This window comes from Pseudopipra pipra, chromosome 1 (genome assembly GCF_036250125.1).
Source record: "Pseudopipra pipra isolate bDixPip1 chromosome 1, bDixPip1.hap1, whole genome shotgun sequence".
In the NCBI taxonomy this organism is placed as follows: Eukaryota; Metazoa; Chordata; class Aves; order Passeriformes; family Pipridae; genus Pseudopipra; species Pseudopipra pipra.
In genome coordinates this window covers 132153304-132180045 of record NC_087549.1, presented here as the reverse complement: position 1 = coordinate 132180045, position 26742 = coordinate 132153304, and the positions used below count along the sequence as shown (strand labels likewise).

General features: G+C 39.0%; 1 protein-coding gene across 9 annotated transcripts in view; it reads left to right on the top strand.

The window, feature by feature from the left end:
• The first annotated feature begins 1195 nt into the window (after nucleotides 1–1195).
• Nucleotides 1196–26742, top strand: part of AKAP9 (A-kinase anchoring protein 9) — a 111537-nt gene continuing 85990 nt past the window's right edge. For 8 of the 9 annotated variants that reach the window (XM_064677668.1, XM_064677649.1, XM_064677641.1 and 5 more), the window contains exon 1: nucleotides 1330–1587. In XM_064677668.1, coding sequence (XP_064533738.1) covers nucleotides 1540–1587 — 48 coding nt within the window. In that variant the 5' untranslated portion in view covers nucleotides 1330–1539. Of the gene's footprint in view, nucleotides 1215–1329; nucleotides 1588–26742 lie in introns of those variants that run through there. The other variant, XM_064677610.1, reaches the window with a different exon arrangement.

Sequence of the window (26742 nt, the reverse complement as noted above, 5' to 3'; positions counted from 1 at the left end):
ATAAATGGTATTCATTTGAGGACATTGTTTTGTAAACACAGGAATGCACATTACCTGTACTGATCAACAAATGATTTTAGACTTTTCCATGAAATGTAATTTGGTTTAGGAGGAATGGAAATATCCTTTAAAATGTCAGATTGTAGGTTTAGTTTACTTTGGCAGTAATATGGATGTGGAATTCTGCTGCTAGGACACCTAATTTTTTTTTTTTGCCTTGTTCCTGGTCAGTAATACTGTGCAAATAACATTTTCTTTTGGTTTGTTTGTTTGTTTGTTTGTTTGTTTTCTGTTTGGGGTGTGTCTGGTCTTTGCTGGGAAATTCAAGCAAGGAAAGAATGTATTCTAAATGAACTGTGTTCAAAAATCAGCAAAGCTGAGATCTAAGTTAATTTAGAAAGATTTTGGATTTTTCATTTAATAAAGCAGAGAGATTCCAAATGCAGAATAAGGAATCTGATTACATTGCAGGTGGTACACGTTCCTGCCGAGTGTTTTTTTTCCTTTGTGTGTAAGCCTGTACCATCCATCACACCATCACAAACGGAACAGACTTCACGAATAACTGAAAGAAAAAGCACAATAGGGCCACGTGATATAAATTGCTACTAGCCTTGCAAGGCACACATTTAGTAGACTATTAAATAATCCCAGAATATTGCTTTGTGTTTGCTGGGGTATAGAAGTTGTATTAGCATTTAATTGCCACGTGCCATTTTCCCCATTGTGATTTTAACACACTTCTCATAGCTCCTCTGGCACAAGGAGAGCATGCCAAGTAATTTAAACGGGAGCTACACATCCTTTGTTGTCATTGTTACACAGATTGCGGCACACGCTCGTGGAGCTTTGTTGCCGTATTGCCGAGCTTTAGATCGAGTTTTAGGAGCCCTGCAATTTAATGATACGCTCGCAGGAGCAAGAAAATCAGAACTGTCAGAATCAGCCTCGTAGCTGGATTCGCGGGCCAGCAGAACTCGGGCAGCCTGTTCAGACCTCCGTATCGCAGCCACAGGGAGCGAGAGGCGCCCCGCGGGTGCGGTTCTTTTGTAGGCAGCGGGACCCCCCGCCTCTCTGCCCGCCGGGCGCGGAGGGGTGTGCAGGGGGTGTGGAGAGGGGTGTGCCCGCGGCCGTGTCCAGCTCTCGCCGCTGCCCTGCAGGGGGGCGGACGCGCTCCTCCGGTGGCGGCTCCGGCGGGACCCGCCGATAGCCAAGTGGGCGGGCGGGGGTCGTGGGCGGGGGTCGCCGGCGGGCGAGGGCGCTCGGAGCGGCCGGGGCGCGGGGAGGAGGGACCGGCGGCGGGAGGAGGAGCGGCGGCCACACGTCACTTTCCCCGGCCGCGTGTTTACGTGGAGCCGAAGATGGCGGCGCCGGTGGCCCCGCCACGGCAGCTGTCGTCGCTGTGAGGCGGCACGGCACGGGACGGGACGGGACGGGACGGGACCGGACAGCGAGCTTGTGCGCCCCGGCTGAGGGGAGGGCGCGGGGCGAGCCCCTCCTCCTGTTACCGCTAACACCCTGCTCTCCCGCACAGACGCCATGGAGGACGAGGAGCGGCTGAAGAAGCTGGAGGCTGGGAAAGCCAAGGTAGGAGGAGGAGGAGGCGGCGGTGGTGACAGGGCGGCAGGGAGGCAGCAGGGTGAGGACGGGGGCGGGTTGTCAGCGGGGCCGGCCGCGGTGCGGCGGCGGAGCGGGGCTGCGGCAGGGGCTTGGCGCGGGGCCCCGCCGCGAACAAAGCCGCGGGCGGAGCAGGCGCTTTGTGCCGCCCGCCCTGCGCGCCCCGCGCTCCCCCGCCCTCCCGCCGGGCGGTGGGTGCGAGTGCCCGACACAGCAGCCCCCGACAGCGGGCACGCCACAGGTGCCCTCGCAGGACCGGGCGATGACAGCCCGGACGGCCCCCGCGGCGGCGCCGGGCGGAGGAAGAGCCGAGGAGGGGGGTTAACCTCCTTATCCTTCACACCCAAGGCGCGAATCCCGTTTGCCTCATAAGCCTGGGAAACCCTGTGAACCTTTAAGGAAGTTGTATAAAACTGACAGCTGTTCCTCAGTGTGGAGCTAATGCCGTGAGAGAGCCTTAGGAGGCAGGGGATTAGCGGTGCCTCCAGTGGTGCGGAGGGCTGGGAATGCCGGGCAGTGCGTGAGTCACCTGCCGGCGCCGCCGCAGCCCCGGTGCCCGCACACCTGCGCTCGGCCGTCACCGCCCCAGGGCTGTCAGGCGGCTCAGACGGTGCCCTGCGGGCTTACCCAAGTGCTAATCGGGGAGCTTATCCTTCTGCTCTTTAAGCACGGCTCAGTACACACCGGCTGAACAGCGTTTCGCCTTCTGGGCAACAGACCAGTTACTATGCTTTAGGAGGACCTCTTTTTTACTTCAAAGAAAGCTTTGGTGTGGTCAGTGAGATAAGATAATTAATGGCATCGTAGGAAAATAAGATAAAATTAGTGTTTTGGCGTCAGGTATCATCTGTTTCCTTCCTGCAATCATTGCTAAATGATAAGAGTTCAGAAGTTGGCCGGTCATTCATGCTAAAGATATACATGTAACGTGGCAGGAGGTAATAGTACAGCAACAAGAAGACAAGCTAAAGATGAAACCATGAAACAACATCATTGCCTTATTTATGTGGATTATGGAAAAGAGCATATCATTCATCTGCAAAGTATGAATAGGTATTTTGCTGTATTAGGAAAAAATTAGTAACTTAATGTGTTTCTGTTTGGGTTCAAAACGTCTATTGGGAAATTCTCCTAGACAGAGCTGTGTGTTTGTAGAGGAAAACCTGTTCTTTAAACGCTTAGTGCAAGAATGGTGTTTGCACAACATTATGCAGTACTCCTGAAAGGCACTGGGACAAATTAAATCCTGGTGACAGTACATTCTGTCACACACAGATTGGCTAATTCTTCTGTGGAAAATTAGGCAGTAGTTCACAAGGAAAATGGTTGGAGTAGATTTGGCATTATTATAAACCACAAAGAAGAATTTATCAAGGGAATTTAGATTTTTCTGTCCATGTTGGCTTGACACAGAAAACTAATGACAATTACTGAAAATTGAACCAAAGGCTAGGACTCTAGCAGGAGTTCAGTGGCCTCCTTCATACTTTGAGAAAAGACATGTACGCACTTTACTAATTTGTTTTGTGCTTTAAGAGTATTGTCGTAACTCTCAATATTGTTGTAGTCTTTTCTGCTTAAAACCCAATGATGTTCTTAAAAACCCAGTGATGTTCAGTATTTGACTGAAGACTTTAGTATTCTTTGTTTTTAAACGTTTCCCATGGTTTAAGTAAATATCACTCTTTAAAAGTATATGTGATTTATGTGGGAAAAGACTATAAAAGCAGGGTTAATTTTTCAGATTTTTCATTGGTGTTCTGTGTACCATTTACCCCTTCTTTTCACATGTGAGTGATGTAACTAAACGTGCTGTAGAGTGCAGTCTAGGTCACAATCTTCCAGTGGCAAGTCACTGATAAAGGCAGAAAAGAAGAAATTGTGTTAGCAAAGAATGGAAGCAGGAGTTGCTCCTGTAGCTGCTCTTCTCTTTTTCAAACACATTCACAAGTAGCATAATTAGTGCATCTCTTAAGATGCTTGGCTCCAGTGAATATTTTCTGAGAACCGTGGCAACAAACATCCAGAAAACTTTTGAACCTAACCACTTGAGAGTTGTTTAAATAAAATAGTTGAAAAATGTATTTAAGTATGTGTTGTTACTGTGCTAAGAGTGCAGGTATTGCTATACTGCAAATACTTTAAACCATCCACCTGAAATTATAAATTTTAAATGTAAATAAGATGTTTCATAAACTTCAGGATGAATGTAGGTAATTGGGATTATGGTAAACGAGCCTAGTAGATGCCATGAAGACAGCTGCTACATTGCTAATGGTGGCATCATTGTTCAGAATTGAGACTTGCATTCTTCTTTGGTTTGGTTTTGGTTTGGTTTTTTTCTTGAAAGGTAGGTACTGCCAAATCTCGGTAGGTGCATATCAAACAATATGAACTTTCTGTAAAGCAACCATTTGGTTGTTTTCTCATCGTAATGTTAAGTAGGCAAACTGTGGATTTTTGTTTTGTGTGATTTGATCTGCTTTTGAACTTTTTCTTGATGTCTTCCTAAGACAGTGTCTCTCCACATAGCTCTTTTACAGAGAAGTGTATTAAAAATGGATTTTCTGCGACTGGTTTCTTCTGAGTCCTCCTTTATTGTTACTGGAAATAAGAAGCTGCATTGTGAATCTTACCTTCATTGAATGGTGCTAAGTGTACTCAAGCCTGGCAGAATGGGTCTCAGTGTGAGCACACACAGCCTTTGCCAGTACATCATTTGAAAAATGGAATAAAAAGCTCTTGATGGAAGCTCACCAACATTTGTGTTTACCTGGTGATTTTTGGAGACTACGCCAAGTCTGTATTGTGAAGCAGTTGCACCACATGTTGTTGTTCTGTCTGTTACAAGCCCGAAAAGGCAAGGGAGGCACAAAGTTAAAACCAGTAAATTATCTGTTCCTTTTTCCAGACCTGTAGTCATTCATTTTGTTTTGCTGCAAGGTAAATGTGCTGGGTATTAACCCAGCCTCTATAAATGCCTGTCTCCCTCCCATTAAAATGATCTCTCTGTTTGTTTACAGAACTCTCTTCTCTCCAAACAGGCAATTTCTTCATCTTATATCATGATGTGATTATAGTGGAGCAAGAAAAGTGTTTGTTAGAAAGGCCACTTAAGGGAAACAGGGTTGACTGTGATGGAGGTTGGAAGGGAGAGGATGTGTGCCAGCAGTAGAAATACAGATGCATGCTATTAGGTTGATCAGAGCCCTAAAACAAAGTGACATTAGAAATCAATCATATATGTTTTGTGCCTTGCTAAGGAAATTCTGTAATATTGTTGATGGTCTCAAATAGTGTAGATGTATCTGGCCTTAAAAAAGACTACAGAAGATGGTGGTTGAAGAACTTGATATGATATTTATGTGGACACATACTATGTGTGCATGCCTACATGTATCAGTTTCCGTGGAAATCTCATCTAACATTACAGAGGATACTATTTATGGTAGTTGGCTTGGGTATTTTAATTTCATGTATTTATTTAGCAGCTTAGGAGCTGGCTTTTCTTATCAGGATGTGGCACCATTTTGATCAACTTTCAAAACTATACAGAGTAATTTTCTATCTTCAGAATAAAATCATCAGTGATTATATTCCCTTGTAAGAAAATGGCTGAGGGTATTTTGATGTAAAGCTTTTGAAACTTATAAAAATATTTTGATTTAATTTATCCTCACACAGACACACATGAAAGGCACAGCTATTATAACTGGTAAAATTGAGATGAAGCTATCAATAGCAAGTTTTATGGAATGATCCATTTTACAGTACTGAAATTTGGTTTGCAAAGTATTTAAATATGTGTTTAAATTTCTGTTGAGCAAAGGGCACACTCCTTAGCTGTGTGGGAGGAGTGAACAAGGGAAAAACAGTAACATGCTTTGTAAATTCTCCCAGGTTGGTCTAGGATTTCTGTTCTAAGGTTAGAAAGGCATAATTTAATGTCTTTTCAAAGCAATACATGGTTGCACTGTTCAAAGAAACTATGTCATTGTTGGAGAAGCTTAAGAAATTAGGGAATTGGTTTAGTTAAACACTCGAGCATAGAATAAGCAGTGTTACTGCTTTTGATCTACACCAGAGAATTACTGAGCAGATGGAACAGTGAAGTTGGTTTGGGAAGCTATAATGACACTCAATGGACAAGTACTACAGGTTGTATAACTAGTTGGAGAAGTTATCTTGACAAATTGAATAGTAAAAAGAAATAATTGCATATTTTGTGATCTGGTCATGCATGTAAATATTTCAGGCGGCTGAAGATTAAAATTATATGTATTATTAAAATAGCATTGTCTAAGAGTCTGGGAATGTTTGCTCTTTACATGCTACTCTTTTGAGGGTAGAAAAAGATTTTGCTTGCTCATCACAAGTCTATGGGACCAGATGGGATCCATCTAGGGTGATGAGGGAGCTGGCAGAAGAGCTCTCCAAGCGGCTCTCCATCATCTACCAACAGTCCTGGCTCACTGTGGAGGTCCCAGATGATTGGAAGTTGGCAAATGTCATGCCAATCCACAAGAAGGGCTGCAAGGAGGACCCAGGAAACTACAGGCCCGTCAGCCTGACCTCAGTGCGTGGCAAGGTTGTGGAGCAGGTCATCCTAAGTGCAATCGTACAGCACCTACAGGATGGACAAGGGATCAGACCCAGCCAGCACAGGTTTAGGAAGGGCAGGTCCTGTCTGACCAACGTGATCTCCTTTTATGACCAGGTGACCTGCCTGGTGGATGAGGGGAAGGCTGTGGATGTGGTCTGTCTGGATTTCAGCAAAGCCTTTGACACCATCTCCCACAGCATACTCCTGAAAAAGCTGGCAGCCCAGGGCTTGGATAGGGGCACTCTGTGCTGGGGTAGGAACTGGCTGGAGGGCCGGGCCCAGAGAGTGGTGGTGAACGGTGCTGCATCTGGTTGGTGGCCGCTCACTAGTGGTGTCCCCAGGGATCAGTGTTGGACCCAGTTCTATTTAATATCTTTATTGATGATCTGGATGAGGGAATTGAGTCCACCATTAGCAAATTTGCAGATGACACCAAGCTGGGGGGGGGGGGGGGGGCGTGTTGATCTGCTGGAGGGTAGGAGGGCTCTTCAGAGGGACCTGGACAAGCTGGACAGATGGTCTGATTCCAATGGGATGAGGTTCAACAGGGCCAAGTGCCGGGTCCTGCACTTTGACCACAACAACCCCCTGCAGCGCTACAGGCTGGGGACAGAGTGGCTGGAGAGCAGCCAGGCAGAAAGGGACCTGGGAGTTTGGATCAACAGGAAGCTGAACATGAGCCAGCAGTGTGCCCAGGTGGCACACTTCCCTGATCCTGCTGGCCACACTGTTCCTGATACGGGCCAGGATGCCATTGGCCTTCTTGGCCACCTGTACTCAGCGCTGGTGAGGCCACACCTGGAGTACTGTGTCCAGTTCTGGGCCCCTCAGTTCAGGAAGGATATTGAGGTGCTGGAGCAGGTCCAAAGAAGAGCAACGAGGCTGGTGAAGGGACTCGAGCACAAGTCCTATGAGGAGAGGCTGAGGGAGCTGGGGTTGTTTAGCCTGGAGAACAGGAGGCTTCAGGGGAGACCTCATTGCTCTATAACTACCTGAAAGGGGGTTGTAGCCAGGTGGGCATCGGTCTCTGCTCCCGGCAACCAGCAATAGGACAAGAGGGCATGGTCTTAAGCTGTGCCAGAAGAGGTTTAGGTTGAATATTAGGAAAAAATTTTTTACAGAGAGAGTATTTAGATATTGGAATGGGCTGCCCAGGGAGGTGGTGGACTCACCATCCCTGGAAGGTTTTTAAGATGAGACTGGATGTGGCACTTAGTGCCATGGTCTGGTAACCATGGTGCTGTTAGATCAAGGGTTGGACTGGATGATCTCGGAGGTCTTTTCCAACCCAGTCGATTCTATGATCTCTGGCCTCTTCACACTGAGCAGTTTTGAAATTCTCAAGGAAAGGTGTTGATTTGGGTTTTTTTTAAATAAAATACTCAAGCAAAGCATAGAATAGTTATGTGAAACAGTGATTAAAGCTCTAATTTAAAACTCCCATAAGAACTCAAAATATAGACTGTTTGTAAAACACGGTCCTTTTAAGCTCCCTGTAATTTATGTGAAAAGGAAAAAAAGAGGTATCTCAGTGGTTCTTAAGAGTTTTTCATCACAGAAGTCAAATTAAATAGATCTAAATGTTATATTTCATTATAGAGCTGGGCTACTAACACATCATCTTCTGATTTCAAGTGTAAACAGTTCATTTTGCTTATTCTCTGTCTGCCTCAAATAACTTGAACAAAACTCATTAGACAAAATCAAGGAAGCAAGAATTTCCCTTTTAGTTTGCATTTTCTTAGTCTTCTTTTCTCTTAAAATAAGAAGTCATATTTGCCATATCACGAAGTGCTTATTTCATCATAAAGCCCTAGTCATTGCTGTCACTCTTCATAAATTATGGAGGAAAGCAGCTTTTTGAGTTAAAAGTTCACAGAATGGGAGTCATGCTGAGCTATATTTGAAGATGCTGGTGTGTGTTAGTGGACAGGAGAGGAAGCAATTGGATCTCTTAAGAGTTTCCTGGACGAGTGTGGGTGAGTTTTGGCTCAACAGAGCCTAATCTCTTTGTTTGTAGCAAAGCAGGAGAGTGCAGTGAAACTATGAAAAAATGCTATAATGAAGAACATTTTATTTGAAGAAGCCCTTTTTCTTGCACAGGAAGATCCTTATAAACCTGTATCTAATTCCTAGGCATTCCTCTGTTGTATTGCTTAGCTATTTTTTTTTTGTAGGTCCTTCTGAACTTGTGGATTTTGGCTTCTCTTCTTTTACAGGCTTCAATCTCCTCTCATTTGCATCTCTGTCAATTTTAAATGCAAATAATAGAAGGTATGTGGAATTGCCTGTGTATAGTTTGGTTATGAACATGACTAAGCTTAAAAAGCTGATTTTTGTCTTGCAGAGGAAGTTGCAGATACAGGGACTGAACAGCACCTTACAGAGAAAACATGTGGTTTTAAAACTGTTTGAGTAAAAGCAGATAGAGCAGAAATTGAGTAGAAGTGAGAAACAAAGTGTGAGGTGTTTAGCTTGTTGTCCATGTATTTGTTTTTGTTCAAAACAGTGGATATCTTCATTTTATTGTAGAAAAAAAAATTTTATACATTTGAGATGTATATAACTTTTATCTAGATAATTGATTGTTACTGGAGTGGTACATAAGCTTGGATGAGAGATCCAACAGAAAGGTTATCTGTGAAAGCATTTTCAAGACACTTTCTATAGCAGAAAAATTGGTACAACTAGGCTAACTTTTCCTTTGAGGGTAATAGAACTACCAGCTCTTTGCAGTTTACTCATTGTTCTTTTTTTGCTTTGAAAAAATAAAAAGAAAGTTATATTTTTTTTGTCATGTGTTCAAGTTTTTTGTGGACTCTATTGGGTCTTTGTAAATAAAAAAATAGTACTTGAGTTGAAATTTAGGATTTCAAATCTCTTTTCAGTTGGCACTACTAGAACTCTTCCTGTTCCCAAGTGTGTTCTCTGTTTTTTTTCTATATCCGTGTTTTGATCTCCATTTCCCTCATTTCAGAGATCTGTTCTTGCTTTTAATACAGAGTTTGATTATCGATTTTAAAGGTATATTGATAATAGTATTTTTGTTCAAAGCTTTATGTAGCTGTCTACCTTACAATAGTGATGCAAGGTAGAATGAGCTCAAACTCATTTCTTCTGAGAATGCAGAGAAATATCACTTCAGATAACCTTTGTTATTTTGCCAGTTTAGCGAGAACTGTTGTTTAATCCAAGATGCCCGTGAATTTCACATTAATTTCATCATGTAGAGAACTGTCAACACTGTATTGTTAGTAGTCCTGCAAAAGCAAGGAATTGCATTGTAAAAATGCAATTTAAAATTGCTCCTTGCGTAAGGAAAAGGAATTACAAAAATGAAAGCACAAAGTTGCTCTTTGCCTACTTGTAGGACTTTCTTCATTTTAGCACTAGTCTCTCCCTCATTTCTATGGTCTGCTTTCCAACTATTTATTTTTTTAGTCTGGGTGTTGCAATAGCAAAACAGAGATGACTGCAATATTTGTTTCCCCCAGTTATAACAGATTATAGACAAGTTTGTTTGTTTATACTGGTTTGGAAATCAGCTTGATCAGCACCACAAATTCTTTCTAAAGAACTTTCAGTAAAGTGTATCTGATACTCCAGGGGAAGCACATTGGACCTTTTGGCATATGTAGGTGTTGCCAGAAAATCCTGTGGGTTTTTTCCCCATAGAAAATACCAAAACAACAGATTGCTTTTAAGTATTGATGTACAAAGGTATTAACTGCAGAATACTGTGTGGTTACTCCAGCATTTTAGAGTTTGGAATAGGGAAAAATCTGATGGAAATGAGGGCAAAAGAAAAAGTAGGTTGTCCTACCTTATGTTGCAATATAAGATTATATAGTAGTAACACAATTGTTGGGAATCCTAATTTATGGAGTGGAAGCTCTGACTTAAATATCTGCCCTATAGAGAAGGATTTCAAGGTATTTCTCTCTATTTGTTTCAAAATAATTTTGTTACTAATACAACCTAATATGTCATTTTGAATTTGAAAAGATAAATGCACCACAGTTCACTGAAACACAGCTGATAATTGCAGTCTTTTGACTGCCATACTGAAACATAAAGTAAGTAGATCTTGAATTTTATGACGATGAGACATATTCTGTTGACTGTGAAGTGCTGGCATGCCATATCACACTGATGGTCCTGGTGTTCCTGTTTCTTGAAAGAAACAATAATCTTAATTTTCACATGATTTCTTGAGAAGCCAACATTTTATATTATAAACTACCTTTCCTACAACCAGTGGACAAAAGACAGAGGAATGAATAAAAATGTTAAGATTTCTTAGAATTCTTAGTTTCTTGGAAGTATGGAGTCTGTTCTCCTGCTTCCCTCCTCTTCTGAAAAGGAGCCCCAACAGGCTTCCATATGGAACAAATTCAATAGTTGTCAGCTGAGCAAAAGAATGTGAGACTCTGGAAACCTAACACTAAGTTTAGGGTAGTGGGGGAGTGATCAAATCACAGTTGTAACAATCCTAAGTTGTAGCATCATCACAAAACAAAGAAGAGATGGTCTTTTGGACCATGCTTTTAAATCTCACAACATGAAGAAATTTTAAGATTCTCCACTATTGGAGATAATAATGTTAAAGAGAATATATAGCATTTTTGTGATATTTTCAGAGGAAAGCCTAGATTTGAAAACTACTGCCATGGCAGAAAGACAGCATATCTCTAAAACTACAATAGCAAGCAAAAGATCGAGGAAGATTGGTGAAGTTGAAGAGATGGAGTAGATGGCATCCTGGGACTGAGTATGTTTCTGTGCAAATATTGATAAAATAGGTGTTCCAGAGAATAAGCAGGGTAAATTGCATAAGACTTGATTCAAATCTGACTTCACTGGTAGGCTGTTATCCCTTCATCCTGGTTTTATTTGCTAAACTTTTTACTTGTCATCAAACTCTTCTCTCTGAAGAAACCTCCAGTATCCAACCACAAAACAAGGGGAAAATATTTAAATATTCCTGAATCCATTTAGATTGCCTAAGGGAGGTATAAAATTTAACATTAAAACCATACATTTGCATATATAGATAGATAGATAGATAGATAAAATATATATATATATAAATGTATATTGAGAACATATGTTTTCAATTAAAAGGTGTATAGGAGAAATGGCTTACTATTACAGGTAACAATGCTAAGAAAACCCTATCTTGGTATGTTCAATCATACACTCTCTTGACTAGCCTAGTTTGCTATGTTAAAAGAAATAAGGGAAGTCCTGATACAAGACTTCTCAAAGAGGGATGTGTTAGATTTTCTTCATTATTTGGAATATATTCCTGGAATTCAATTTAGCTTTATTCAGAAAAAAAAAAAAGTCCATTGGCAAGTCTGCAGTTTTGTGAGCAGCATCAGTGTCTTTGTGAGTTCGCTTTTCTCATTATTCAGAAGCATGTAAAAAGTAATAAAAGCCTGTCAAAATGGTACAAGCCTGTCAAGCCTTGCACACTGAGCGTGAAATTCATGCAGTTGGTTCTCTCCTTATGTCTGCTCTGCTTCTTGCAGAGCTGTCTCTCACAAGCTGCAGAGTTCGGGGGCTTTATTCTCACTCTGTTCAGTCCCACATGGTATGAATTAATGTAAAAGTGGCATAAACAATGTGGGAAAGTGATGAAGCACAACTGAGTTTGACTTGTTCTACAGTATTTTACAATTTATTAGAAAAAGATCAAACCCCAAAAACATTTTTTAAAATGAAAATTTAAGCTTTGTTCAGTTTCTATACAGAGTTGAAGCACAGAGATGGCCAGAATGCCTATGAATAATCTCCTTAAAATGTATTGAAATTCTCGAAACTACTTTTGAAAACTCAACATGATGTGTGTGAAAAGATTGCATTGACAACTGGATGGAAATCATCACATTGCTTCAGTTTATTAACAAGGAGTGGCTATTAGTTCCTGCTCAGCTTAAACTGAATTCAGACTGTTGATCTGTATCTGAACAGTTGGTTGTCTTCTTGCCAAAGATGTAACCTCTCAGACTCTTCATCAGTTCCTTTGTCTACTTGAAAAAAATTATAATCTTCTGCTCATTATTAAAAAGTCTTATTTAGACATTGTCTGTTCATTCTAAAGGTACCTTTTTCTTTCAGACTTCTTGGTTAATGAGAAATTAACTCTTCAGGTCTTGCCTTAATATATTCTGTCTACCTGTTAAGGGTTTTTTCTCAATTTTTGATCTTTAAATATCTCTGCCATAGCTACATTTTTACTAAAGAGGACACAGTATGGAGGAAAAAAATCTAGGGGTATGCTACATAAATACAACTAAATTGGTTTCCTCTTGGAAGGAAATGTTAAATTTACATGAATTGGCAATATAAGCAGTACATAGAGTTTCAAAGTAAACTGATAGTCGATGCTTTTTCTAACATCAAAAAATACTCTCTTAAGCCCTTTTCAGCCAATATCTAATAAACTCTTCTTCCTTATTTAATATATAGACTAAGTGCTCTAGAAATGGTAGGTTTTTTAAGTTAATTAATTCCAATTTGCATTTGGTTATTTCCAGTGTGTTGTGGAAGAATGAACTATGGGACCTGGAATAAAATATTGATTAGGATCCCACAGGAAGCAGCAGTTGCCTGCTATGGTTTTCTTTAGATGTATCAGGATTTTTGTTGTAGGATTCTGATCAGTATTCATGATTTTTGAGAAGCAGCTGATTACCCCCAACCCTGGCCCCCTGGAAGCTACACTGATGCTTGATAATACACTGTAACCAAGGCTGCAGTCATCAGTAAGACTCTGCATATATTAGAGAGTCTCAAAAGACTGGCAAAGATTGCTCTTTGAGCAGAACAGACTTCTCTAAATGAATTGTCAACATTTAGGTCCTTGGGGATCTGCACAACTGTTAATACGAAACCACCTTTAGGTAACTAGCACTGATCCAAGCAGAACTTACTGAAAGTGTTAAAATTTTTAATACTGTTTGACATGGTCTTATAAGCAAACTAAAGACTTGGTCTAGGTACAACCATCATTTCCTGGCTACAACCAAATAAAAAACTGTACTAAGCATTATTTGTTTTAGTGGCTTACTCTCAAAGTAGGTGGTCTTTCAGTCTTTCACAAAGCCTGTGTCACTCAGTATTTACATTATTAGTGGTGGAAAGAATGCGTGGGTATATGTAGACAGTACTAAACTGAAGTAGATGGGAAACACAGCGAAAAGACTTAGAATTCAAAATGATCTGGTACAAAAGGACACAGAAGCAACACTCGAGCGTTTTTTTTGCCTCTTTGATGATAAAGGCTGTCCTTGGGCTTCCCAGGTCCCTGAGTTTAATGGCAGAATTGGAGGAGCGAAAGCATTATCTACTGTGCAGAAGGTCGAGCTGAGGACCAGTTCAGTAATTTTGATGTATACACATTTACGGCACTGTCAGCATCCTGCAGAAGTTGGATGCTGCTGTTACAAGGCTATTTATTTCCTCATCTTTAAAAGGTCATTGTCATTAGAGATTTCAAATTAAGCAGGGGAAAAAAAGCAAACATCAGATCCATCTTCAAGGAGGGTGAGAAGGAGGATCTGGGGATCTATTGGAAAGTCAGCCTGGCCACAGTCTCTGGGAAGATTATTTCAGATCCTCCTGGAATCCATATTGAGGCACATGAAGGGCAAGAGCATAAATGGAATTTATCAAAGGCAAGTCAGTTATCTTCTATGGTGAACTGAGTGTCTGAGCAGATGGGGACATTGTTTACCTCAACGTTAGGAAGGCATTTGATGTGATCTCTTACAGGTGATTTGTAACTAAGCTGGAGATAGGTGGCTTGGGTAGGTGGACTGCAAGGTGGGAACAAAATTATCTGGACTGCTATGCTCAGACTGTTGAAGCAAAGCCCAGCTGATGGCCTGTAATGTTCCTCAGGTGTTGAAACCATGGCTGATACTGTTTGATGTTTTTTAAATGACCTGCAGAATAGGAAGGAGTGTGCATTCAGCATGTTCACGGATGAGACCGTTAGGAGAGCAGTTACTGAATTGAAGTGAGGGCTTCTTTTCAGAAAGACTTCGACAGTCTGAAAAAACAAGGAAATAATTAGATACAAATTCATTCTTCCCAAGCAACTGCAATAAGATATTCCTTTTTGTTGGGAGAATGACATTCAAATAATCCATTTCACAGAGCCAGATTAGACCCAACATAAAGGTAATTTAGGAAAATACAAATAAGTATGTATTCAGTAGTGTTTAGTACTATACTACATCCTAAGGAGCTGGGCTAATCTGTGCAACAAAAGGGTTATATAAAAACTGCACTTTTTTTGGAGTGCAGTATGATGACTAGCAATTAAGATAACTTATGAAAGTGTCTCACTCTTTCCGTGCTCCTTAAAATAAGTCTGTATTTTTGAGTATTGTCTTCATCTACTTGGTTTGGGGAAGGACGTCTTTTTAATTTGAACCATAATGTCTATGTAGCTCTATCTGTGTGGGGAAAATGGGTTTCAAGTATTTTATTAGGAATCCACTTGAAGTAATGTGCAGAATGCTATAAAACAGGTGAAAGTATATTTATTCTGGTGATTTTTCCCCAGTTGAAAACATAAACATTTTGCTTATAGTTATTTCTTACATAAATGCATGTAAACCAAAATATAAACCAGTCTGGTAATATTCAAAATCAAACAGTGCAAGGAATTTGTATTTAGGATACTGGTATTAGAAACATAACTATCATTACTTTCCTTCTTGAAGCTTTATATTTTTGTATTTTTATTTGTATTTTTTATAGTTTAATGTTAATAGTTCAGTCTTTGCAAAAATGAAAAGTGTCAACCTTAACTTTTAAACATGTAAGACAATTAATAAGCAGAATAAAGTGTCTGTGTTACATATAAACTTGCAGATTCCCAGTGATTTGATTGACAAGCACTGTGTGAAGTTCCTGGCAAGCATTGCTTTTGCATACTTTTGTATTTTTGTTGTTGGCTTCTAACTGGCAGGCACAAATGGCCATAGATTGTGATTTTTGTGTGTTTCTGAATTAGGGTATTTATATGGTATTTTAAATTTCATTGTATAAATATCATGTGTTATCTACTCTATATGGATTTTTATATTAAGTGCTAAATTGGAGTGTGGGATTTTTGGAGCCAACTATTTTTTAGTTAATAATAAGATATTATTCTGTGCCCAGCTAATAATTAGAACATTTGTTCTCAAGTAACTTCTCATTAAGCAATCAGTTATTTTGTGGTGTTTAATGGAACTTTGCAAAAAAAAAGAAGCTTTTTAAAGTTTTTCTTGAAAAAGAATTCATCAGATTTGACACTATCAAGCCTTTATCTTGGTGATAATGAAGAATATTCTACCACAACGTCAGAATTGGTTGTTTCATTGGTATTAAAGTCTTAAGGTCATAAAGTATTTAGGACTGCTCTAACCTAGAGTTTAAAATGCTTTTAGAGAAACCCTGTGAACTTCTCTTTGAAGGATCAGGCTTGTTCTGCCCAATCCATGAAGTTCAGTGTCCTGTATAACTTTTTTCTCCCTCAGATTCCTTGTAAAAATGAGGAGTAAACTCTGTGTTCTAGGATGTGATAAATTGCAATTGGACATGGTTAATAAGAAGAAAAATTATATTTGAGGAGAAAAATTACTAAATATTAGATATGAAAATAATTTTTTATTTTACCGGAACAAAACTTTGCTCTTTCGATCTATTATTACTGAAACTTAGATTGAAGTTTAGCATTAATTTGGGCTCAAGGAAAAGATAGATTTACTTTTTCAGTGCCCCATAGTTTCAGGAATGTTTTCATACAGTTTTGAAGAAGGGCAGCATGTGAAGAAAATTAAGGAACAAGGCAGAGATTTATTAACTGTTTGACTGCTTGTAGTATTTGAGGACATAGTTTCATTGCTTTTTAGACTATACCTGTCCTGAAAGACATTTCTTTTAACTTGAACTTTTTTTAAGACCTAAATATAGTGGAATGAACATGCTTAATGCTTAACTGTGTTACTGCATTGCAGTTGTTTTCTTAAAATAAATTGTTATCCTGTAAGAACTCTGAGGGATTAATTAAAGGCGTCTCCAGCTGTTGATTCAACTATATTTAGTTACATAGCTGATACCACTATATGCTTGTTAAAGAACAGGTGTTAAAACAGTTGCTTTAAGGAGAAATAGAGTGAAGTTACTACATAAGCAATGCTCAGATTGTTAGTAAGTTTATTTTTGTGACACAGAAGGGAGCCTGCTTACTGACACGTGTCTGATGACTCTCTTGCTTTCCAAAAATTAAAGTTCTGAACAGATTAATGTGTTAATGCCTATATTTAACCACTAAGTTGCCACTATGCTGTGAAACATGTTTGTTGGTGTTTTTTTTGAAGCCCAGCTAAAGCTTGTTATCTGTAAAAGTCCATTACTTCTATCTGTATTTCTCTTTCTTGTGTGGGGCATATTCATATATGTGGTTTGTTTAAGTAATTCATTGGGAACAGTTCATGAAGTATGGTTCTGCAGGTAGGAATGACAAAAATTGATCCTTGTTACTCACTTGACAGCAATGGGTCTGTAGAAGTCAACTGCAGTAAATGTAAAGCCTAACACTACAATTTTGTTGAATCGAATACAATATTGAAAGAAAAAGCACATGTAAAACTGGAAGCTACTACACAGTTTTAATACTTAAGTAGCCTGGGGACCATCTCTTTTTGGTCTTCTGTTCAGGAGGGCAGTATCTGACTTTTACTTTCAGAAGATAGCTTGTTTCACAAGGCTCATTTCATCAGGAATTGAATGGGAGAAAAGTACTTAAAATCTTAACCACAGTTGTAATTTTACAACCTTACAAAAAATGTCAATGCAGAAGCTTGAAAAAAGAGTTCATCTTTATGAAATATTGTACTAATTATGGCTTCTGTCTAATGATTGTTCTGCCAAGTGTATTTTGTTGGCATTACTTTAATCTGTCCCAGACACTTTGAGGTGTGATAACTTTTGCAAGTCTCAGGCCTTTTTGTTTGTTTCTTTGTGTGTTTGCTTTTGTTTTGCCTTTATCTTCATGTGATCAGATTTATTGAGCACAAGCTTTGTCTTGGTTGTTCTGTATACCTTTGACCAGTGGAGATACATGGCAATTTACTTTCCATTTGGTTGGTGTCGCGTGTAGCATGTGTACACTATCTCATTTAGTCTACTACATGCCACTAGTGGCTTAGTTTTATTAGTTATTCTTAAGTTCTAGCACAATATTTGGCAGCTTTTCATTAAGGTGAAGGGGGATCATGTTGTTACACATCGAGACCATGATAGGTAAGGTTGTGTCTCCTTCTGGCACTCAGAAATTTTATTTATTATTCTGTCTGTCATAGCCTCCACCAGTTATTGTTCAGCTGTTAAGAGTTGCTAAGATATGATCATTTGATATCTTGACTTAAATCACCAGAGATCAAATTGCCTGTTCGCTTCCTGAAGTCTGTCTTTTGTTTGTGTCAGCAAAACAAATCACATCCGGTGTTTTCATTTGGTAGGAAAGTGATACTAAAATAGTGTAAACTCTCACATACACTTTAAAAAGAACCTTCTGTTTCACTTTATAGAACCTCATCTACATTTACATCCTGCTTAGGGTCCTACACTTCACTGAGCTTACTGTCCTTGCATGGATGTCAGAGCTGAAGTTATCTACTGCTGTATGTGGATACCAAAACACCCCAGAAAAGTGCCTGAAGATAAATATTGATACATCTGTTTCTAAAGGACTGTGAGATAACACGTTCATACAGTCCAATGAACAGTGCTGTAACTGTGTGGAAAGCAGCTAATGCTTTCAGAGTATCTAAATCTAATATTAAGATTCATTTTCAAGAATGAATTAGTATACAAACCCGTCCTCTGGGCAAATTTTCAAAACACTTTCATGAGATGTGAGGAACGGCATGACAAAGCAGCAAAGTTTTCCATTTCAGAGAATTGGTGGAGATCATATGACTCCTTAAAAACTAGCAGTTTAGCAAAGTAAGTAGTAAAACTTTTTTTTCCTCATTCTTCTAGAAGATTAAAATATAACTGAAACATTTGTATCTCCTTTACTAAAATTCATTTGACAGAATTTTAGCTCCGACCTGGAATTTATTGGCTATAGAAGTTGAGTTATTTTAGAAAGGCTAAGAGAGTAGAGGGGGAAACATTTTTCTTAAACGTATTCGAGAATCCATTTGTTAGCATTGTGATACATCCTTCTCCTTCCATAACTTTTTACCAAAAATTTATTCAAAAGATTTTAAGATATTTAAGACTGACTTTGTGCCATGGGGTTTTTTCAGCCCAGCTGAAGAACGTTTCAGGATCCAGTTTTTAATTGGTGTTAATAAACCTAGTGGAATAGGAGTGTGTTTCTGTCAGTGCATAACTCTTTTTGCCTTCCCCTTCTTACCCAGCCTTTGAAACTCTGGGCAAAGGCAAAGGATGGATGGTGTCTTTTGAGACAACTGGTGACCTTCATCACTTAGTGGAGAGTAAAGAAGGCTCTGTTTTATGTCAGATCCCTTTGCCTTGCTGGCCAAAGACTTCCTAATGTTTCAGGCTTCAAGTATGGATGATCTGTGTTTTTTTAGAGAGCAGCATGAAACAAGCTTCTGCTGCCCTCTCATTTTTTTCACTAACAGCTTGGCCCAATCCATTTATTTCCTCTTCACTTTGGGGACATATGGTACCAATGTGGGTCAGATGTTTTTTTCACCCTCTACATCAGCAGAGGCATTCAATGTAAGAAGAGTAAAGTTAAAAGTAGATGGGAACAATATATAAATCATGTCTGTAGAAGCAGTTTAGTTAAGACATCAGCTGAGCAATTATTTTTTAGAAGGTAGTTTGAGGCATTGCATTTCTTGAAGCAGTCCAGCATTGAAATGTGTTTGGTGTACTTGTGTCAGTCATTGTAACCTGACTTGAGGGAATTTTCATACACTTAACTTCCATTCCTTGTCCAGAAAATAACCCAACTGTAATGAACTTAGCTGCTCCTAGATCTGTTCCTATTTAAACTCTTGGGACAGGGAAGAGCAGACCAGATCAGAACCACACTAATTCTGAGGCTTTCCAGCTCACAGTGCCATCTGGAGGGGTTCATTCAAGTTCAGCACCCTTGGTTATTAGCACTGCCAACAGTACTCTAACTTGATAGAGGCTGCTAAAAGAATTGCCCAAGGTGCTGTTCTTCTCATCCTGTGTTGACCTTTGTGGTACTTCAGCTATAAATGTAAATTGTGGTGGTCCCATTGGTTTTTTCAGAGTACTGCAAGTACTGTCTCTGAAGCTGAAAGACTCACAAGTTTGTATTTAGGCAGAGACTATAGCACTTCTTTGGAAACTTTCATAGTCTTATTGTCATCCTGTAATACTCTGAGCCACTGAAGTCTCTATCAGGGGAGACATTCTATAGTCTTGCTTTAGCTATTTGGGAAAATCTGGCTATGAATGCAACCTAAAAATGAGATCTGAAGTACCTCGTTCCTGGGTGATTATTTCTTGTTCATTCAGCCTAATGTTTCCCATTTAGTAAATTCAGCATCTGTTGAATGGAACAAATAAAGGTCCACTTGGCTCAACAGATAAGCAGATTGAAACTTGCAAAGAACATTAATTCTTCACTTAGAGATTGGATTTTCAGCTATGTGACATAATAGGTATTTGCAGGTTGCTTGCTTATCTTCTTGAAGTTTTTATCTCAGGATTTGAAGAGTTGTGATACTCTCCTATTTGTTGATTAGCAGACTAGAATAGAATTGGTAGACTTCACTAGAAAGATGTCTGTTTATCCTCTGTGCTTGAGAATTTTTCATTTGTCTCACTGTGTTATCATTTTCTTAGTATAGGCATCAGGACTCTATAAGAAGCAGGCAGCACTATAAATTTGCCTACATGTGGAGTTAGTGCTTTCACAACACAACCCTCAGTGTTTACACCTTTTGAGAATATGACAAAAAGTGACAAAGTGCTACTTTCTTCTCTAATACAGTTACCAGTTAACTGTTCAGCACCTCTTAGGGGACAGACTGTCAAGCTTTTACAGAACTTGGTGGCCTAACAGCAAATGAGTCTTAAAGAGCCTAGGCGAGATTTACTGCCTAAATCTCAGTGTTGCTGTCTCCCAGACTCTTTTCCTTATCGCTTTTGAGGGCCTCTTATCTGCTGCTGTGAAACATAAAAATGTAACTGTATATTGGGATCACAAAACCAGGTAATGACTGAGAGAGAGATTATGGCAGGTATTTTTTCAGTTATCCAGGGTAAGGTGGGATAGATAAGCTTAAACCACATCAAATATCCAGCTTCTGAACAATGTCAAAATTTCAGATTCAGGTTGGCCTTTTTGCTTTGTCACCGTCAGCTTGCAAAACACCCAGGTCAAGATTTTTTGGGATGTATATGTGCTTAATAAATGATCAAAACAAATCCCACCTCAGGGCCCTGCTTTTTCTTCTTTATGTTTCACTAAAGCCTTTGTAGGAATTATTGCTTACCTATGGTCAAGGGGAGTAGTGACCTATCATTACTAGAGCAGGTGTTTCTTAAATTAATCCTTCACCTTTTAAGACAAGGTGTCAGTCTGTCTTAGTCTACACATTTTGGTTTCACTGTCACTCTCAATAATCTTTCAGAATTTATACTTTATTATCATTCAGTGATGAGTATTAGGAACATTACGACTGGAAAAGCCTGAGCCTTTCTATCACAAGACTGCTTATGATCTTCCATGAGTTTCATGATATATCTGAATGTTGTCATGTACTTGCAACCAGAGTCTGTCTGATTCTGGCACATATAGTTATCACTAGTACAGTACAGTTTGCCACAATGCCTGTTGTACTTTCAGATGCAGCTTGCAGCAGACTCTTTAGCATTCGCTCTATATGCAGACTAAATATATCTTTCTGAGACAAATTTGTGGCTTTTGTGTTGGTGGCAAGTCTGAAGCAACACTTGACAAAGAATACTATTTCACTTTTTCCTACCCTCCGTGTGCTCAGTTGCAGATGCTGCAGCTGTGGAGAGTCTGCTAGACTGAAAGTTTAAGATATGTTTTCTGCAGTTAAACACTGCTTGGACGGTGGCAGTGAGGTCCTCAGGACGTAGGTTTGTTTAGAGTGACCTCTTAGATGGATGGCCTCACAGGGCTGACGAGCTCCATCTGCCCGGAGGAGTTCCCTGACCGGGAATCAAACCTGGGCCGCAGCGGTGAGAGCGCCTCATCCTAACCACTAGACCACCAGGGGGCCCCCATTCAGTAGGTAGTTAATTGCAAAACTGGTGTACAGGTAGTTGGATTTGTAACTTAGTCATTTACTATGGCAGGCATTGAGAGTCATTTCAAAGTTTGATGGTTTCTCTTCATTGCTGCCAGGGAGGGCATGCTGCTTTCTCATGGTTAGCTTTGTTGGTTAACTCTCAGGTCATCTTCAGCAGAGCTACACACCACCTCAGTCAGTTCCCAGCTGTTACTGCAGTGTGGGATAATTCCATCCCAGGTGCAGGACTTGATGTTTATTTTTATTAAATCACGTGCAGTTCTTGTTGGCTTAGTCCTCCAGCATGTTGAGGTCTCTCTGTATGATGGTTCTTCCTTCTGGTGTATCTCTCTTTCATGTTTGTTGTGATTCATGAACTTGGTTAAGGTGCATTCAAATTCATCATCCAGATTATCTGTAAAGATACTAAATATTATAGGTCTGTCAATTTTACTTTTAGCCATTAACCACTGCTTTTAGCTAGAGACCAGAAGATTCAGAAGTCCGTGTCTGTTTACATAAGACGAGTGATCTGAAGATGGCCTGGTCCAGCACAGAACATTTTTCACTGGATACCAGACTGTTTGAGAACAGTCCCCTTCTGTGAGTAGGATACATTCATCTGAAGTTTAAGGAGTATCTGGAACCTCTTTTGAAGTTATAGTAGTTGAGAAATGCATGATGTAGATTAGATCTCCATTCATGCTTTTATTGTACTGTGTAGAAATGAAAAGAATAATGACTTGCCTGTAGCAGCTTCTCTGAGGTTCCTTTTTGTTATCAATCTGTAAGTTTGCCACTCATCCTTCTTTACTTGTTCTTTAAATGAGAATAAAAATAGAGATTTTGTACTCAAGAGGAACTGTGAGAGGTGAACAGAGGTGAAGCAGGTGAACATGCTCTTTCTATAAGAGGTACCTATGCAGCACTGAATTTGAGATGTGTGTGTTTTTAGAAAGTTAAAGTTTGAATCCAATAATGTTTGTGTACAGGTACATCAAGTATGACTGTACAGCTATACTTGTACAGGATGTGCTACCTATAAATTTCTTATCTTAACAATTAAAAGTTGTTTTTTAAACAGTAGCTGCAGCAAATATTGTCTATCTTATTTCATAACATCCTTCTTTGGAGGCACTGAGAAATTTAAATTCTTGTTAACTGTAATACCTTTGAAAATGGTAGCAGTTTCAAAGATCTATTACTTTGTCTGAGAATGTTAAGGAATAATAAGCATTCATTCACAAAGCAGCATCCAGTTTTAAATGGCACTTAGTGTGTTTCTGTTTTAAAAAGTCTTTTAAGCATGTGAAATAAAAATATAGCTATTCATGCTTTATAAATGTAGCTTCTTTGATTTCCATGGATTTTTTCCAGTATTTTCTTCTGCTGGTATATGGGCAGTGATTAAATGTTGCAACTTCTGTTCAAATTTTTTTTTTAAGTGCTTAAGAGGAGATTGAGTTTTGCATTCTGTTGGAGCCAAATTTTATTTTAACATAGACTTTTACTATAGAAATAGTTCAGTTAGACCATATTTGAAATTAATCGATGGACAGTGTAACCCAGCAATCTAGATTGCTGGCAGAAGTGCCAAGGATTAGAATCTGCTGAAGGTAGCTCAATAAATAAATAATGTTCCTGTTGTAATTATAGCAGTACATGAGCTATCATAAGTGGCATAGTTTACACAACTAATCCCCTCCATTCTGCAAGTTAGTTCCCTTCTGTCTCAAGAGTAGTTGATTCTCTTCTGCTTTTCTGACTCTCTAGTTTGAGGATGTCGGCATTTAAAAATGAAGATAATGTTGGTCTGTAATTTTGCTTCAGTCTGTGATGTGGGACTGGGGCCAGTGTGTTGTTTTGGGATTCATGAATAGAAAGAAGTTGTAATTAGAACCAGATAAATACATATATCCTCTGAATTCCTGAGTTCTTCTATTCAATTGTTATTTTACTCTGGGAAATGATTTTGAAAAGTATACCCATTACCAATCTGCATGCTGCTCTATTGTAGTCTGGTGACTTTCAGTAAATGTTTTTCTGTTTATAAGAGTCAACATGTCTTATGCAGAGAATTTAGTGCTCACATTCATTTCCCATTTTCCAAACTGATAGAAAGCTGAGCAGCTATTGTAAATGGCACCTCTGGAAATCTGAAAATAAACATGTAATTCTTCCTGCGCAATTTTATTGTAGCTTTTTATGCATTAAAAGGAAAGAAACATAGTTTCATTCTCAGAGTTTAGCTTAAAACTTCAGTCTATTTATTATACTTAAGAATGTCATTGTACACTGGGTTTGATAGAAATATTTCAGACAATAAACATAAGACTCCATAATTTAATTTTTTTTAAATGCTATGAAGTGGACATGCCTGTTTTCAAGAGGATTGCTTTTTTGCCTAGAAGCAGGACTTGAAAAACCTATGAACTGGGAATTGCGAGTTGTTAGTTAATTTAGTTGCAAAAGCTGAGAGTCAAGGAGGAAAATTAGTTGTTTTTCACTGTTGAAAAACACTGATGGAGTTTTTGACAGGGTTCACTATTGCTTTCAGGATCCGAGCAAGGTTTTATCAGCATGGTGGGAGAAGCTAGAGACAATGTGCTGGCAGATAGGTGAGTAGTGATAAAAGACGCTCTAGGCTGGTTTTCAGATGTGCTAAAAGCTCTGGTAAAGTTGGATCATGGCTATTCTCGCAATACTTTCCCAGAGAAAGATGCTCGTTCTCTGTCACTCCTTGGAAGCGTATCAGTGCAGAGAGCCTATTCTGAGTTGTCCTTCAGCTTCTATTTTTTTGGATCCTTCCTCCTCCATGGGTACCTCCTGTGTTTACATACTTGCTTGCTTTACATGCTCTTGCTTGCAACTTTTGCAACTTTCTGTAACTTGACAGAGACTTGACATTGAATTGTTTCAAAACTGCAGATTCAGAACTGACTGAAGCAGCTTTAAGTTCCCCACAGGCTTAGTTCTGGCATAATCAAGCTGATGTGCCTGGAAGACAGGATTACACATTGTATCAGTGTGTATTTTTTTCATGTTTTGTTCACACTGGAAAATATATTTTTTTTCTAGAAATACAAAATATGGAAATATCTTTCTGTTTAATTGAAAGTTTTATTTCTAAAAAATTTGTTTTCCTTGGCTCCCATGACTGCTGGCAGACTTTTTCCTGCTTGTCATTGAAACATAGATAGATCCTCAACTGTAGTTCATGAGAAGGAATTTGATATTTGAGACTCTCCTCTTTTGGTGTGAGCATCACAGAATGTATTTAGTCAGCATAGCTTTTTCTTATGCCGCTTCTCTCATTTCTACTTTTAAAAATCTAATTTAAAATGTGAATTTAAAGTTACGTTGCATTAGTAGTGTAACAGTTTTGTGTGTGCTTGAACGTGTGGGGTAAAAAGTGCTACGATTTGTGCGTGCATCCATCACTAATAGTGCAGTTGTTTCCAAAGTAGTAGATGCTCATGCAGAGGTTGAGAACCTGTGTAATACAAAAACGTAACATATTCACTTTCCCGTGCATTTATCTTTCATGTGTGCCCATCTTCATTGGTGTTTAAACAGAAAAAAACCAACGTCTGCTTATAACTGCCATGGTAGATTTTAATCTGCTAATTCTGAAGTGAAAGTCGACAACTTAATTTTGAAAGGAGAGAAATCTGGCGTGCCCAGATGCCTCAGTTAAAATATGCAAAATACTTGAAGAGGGACAAGGAGTAATTCATTTGTCCTTGAGCTACACATCTAATTTTGTAGACAAATAAAGACTGTAAAGCTGCTTTAAAAAAGCCAACTTAACTTGCCATTACAGAAGGTTTCAATCAAGTTGGGAAAGAGAGTTCTTGACCAGTGGCACTACATGTCATTCATTATTTAAAAATAAAAAGTAAAAAAAGCAAAATCTCTTTGTAGTTACACTTGAAGTCGGGTTGTCTGCTTTCTGTCTTTGGGCATTTGAACAAATTCTGCTTGTCTTTTGGATAAACTGAAAATATTTTGTTGAGATAAATTTAGAGTTTTAGGAGAATGTAGAGTGTCCTAAGGAGACAACTGAAACCTTCACCCTTCCCATTTTTGAGAAGCTAAATCTCTGTTTAGTTGGGTTTTGGGGTTTTTTGGTTGGTTGGTTGGTTGGTTGATTGTTTTTGTTTCTTTCTCTTAAACTTTGAAGTAGCAGGAGACTATCCTTTCTTTTCCTGTTCAGAATTTTTGGATTTAATAGATTTTTGATGAAATAATGTAGGATGCCTATTTTAAAAATAGAAAAAAAATCATGAAGTTGAACTAATTAGAGAAGTAGTAGGGAGGAGGTAAGTATTAAATACTTAGGTGAGCATATTTGGCTCAGCAAATCTTCAGGTCCTCCTCCTGTAAACAGAGCAGGAGCCATATGCCAAGCTGTCAGTCGTTAAAAAGGAAGAGGAGGCTGAAGAAACCCACAAAGAAATACAAATAAAGGGACAAAAGCATAAACCAGCCACAAGACAGAATGGATCTGTCGATGCATTTATTTAGATTGGGGCTCCTCATCCCTCTTGGGGCCAGATGAGAACCAGAGAGCACTTCAAGTGACAGCTTGCACTGTAACCAAACGGAGACTGGGAAAGGGGATCCGTGTGCCCTGCTTACGTTGTGTGTTCCTGAAGAAGTTGGATGGAAACCTGGTTTTCTCGATTGGTGAATATCATGAGCAAACATGCTATCTTTTCTATATATTTTTCTTAAAATTACAGCATATTTAAAAAAACCCATGATATTTGGATATTAGTTGATGTTAAAAGTTTAAAGCTTTAGCGTCTTTATTTGTATGCTTTACACTGGAGATACATTTATAAAACATATTGTAACACTTAATCTTGGATTCTTCAATTGGAAAGTAATGATTCTTGTTTTCAGATTTATATTGATAGAATCTATTTAATTTTGAATGTTAATTGGTAAAACCTGACATGTTTGTTTTTCTTATTTGAACAGAAATTCTGTTCTTGTTAAGAAAAAATATTTTAAATGGATTTTCTTGTGTAAACCACTGTAAAGTGATTAAAAGTGATAAGCTCTTCAAAAGGCAATGTCTTACAGTATTTGAATAGCTTACATACTAATTGGTTTTTAAACTGTGTGCCTGGCTCACCTGTGACTTCTTGTTCTTCAGCATGTTTTGCTACAAGGTAGTGTGTCTTGTAATCTGCTCACTGTTTGGTTTTGGACTATTTCCTCATTATGTAT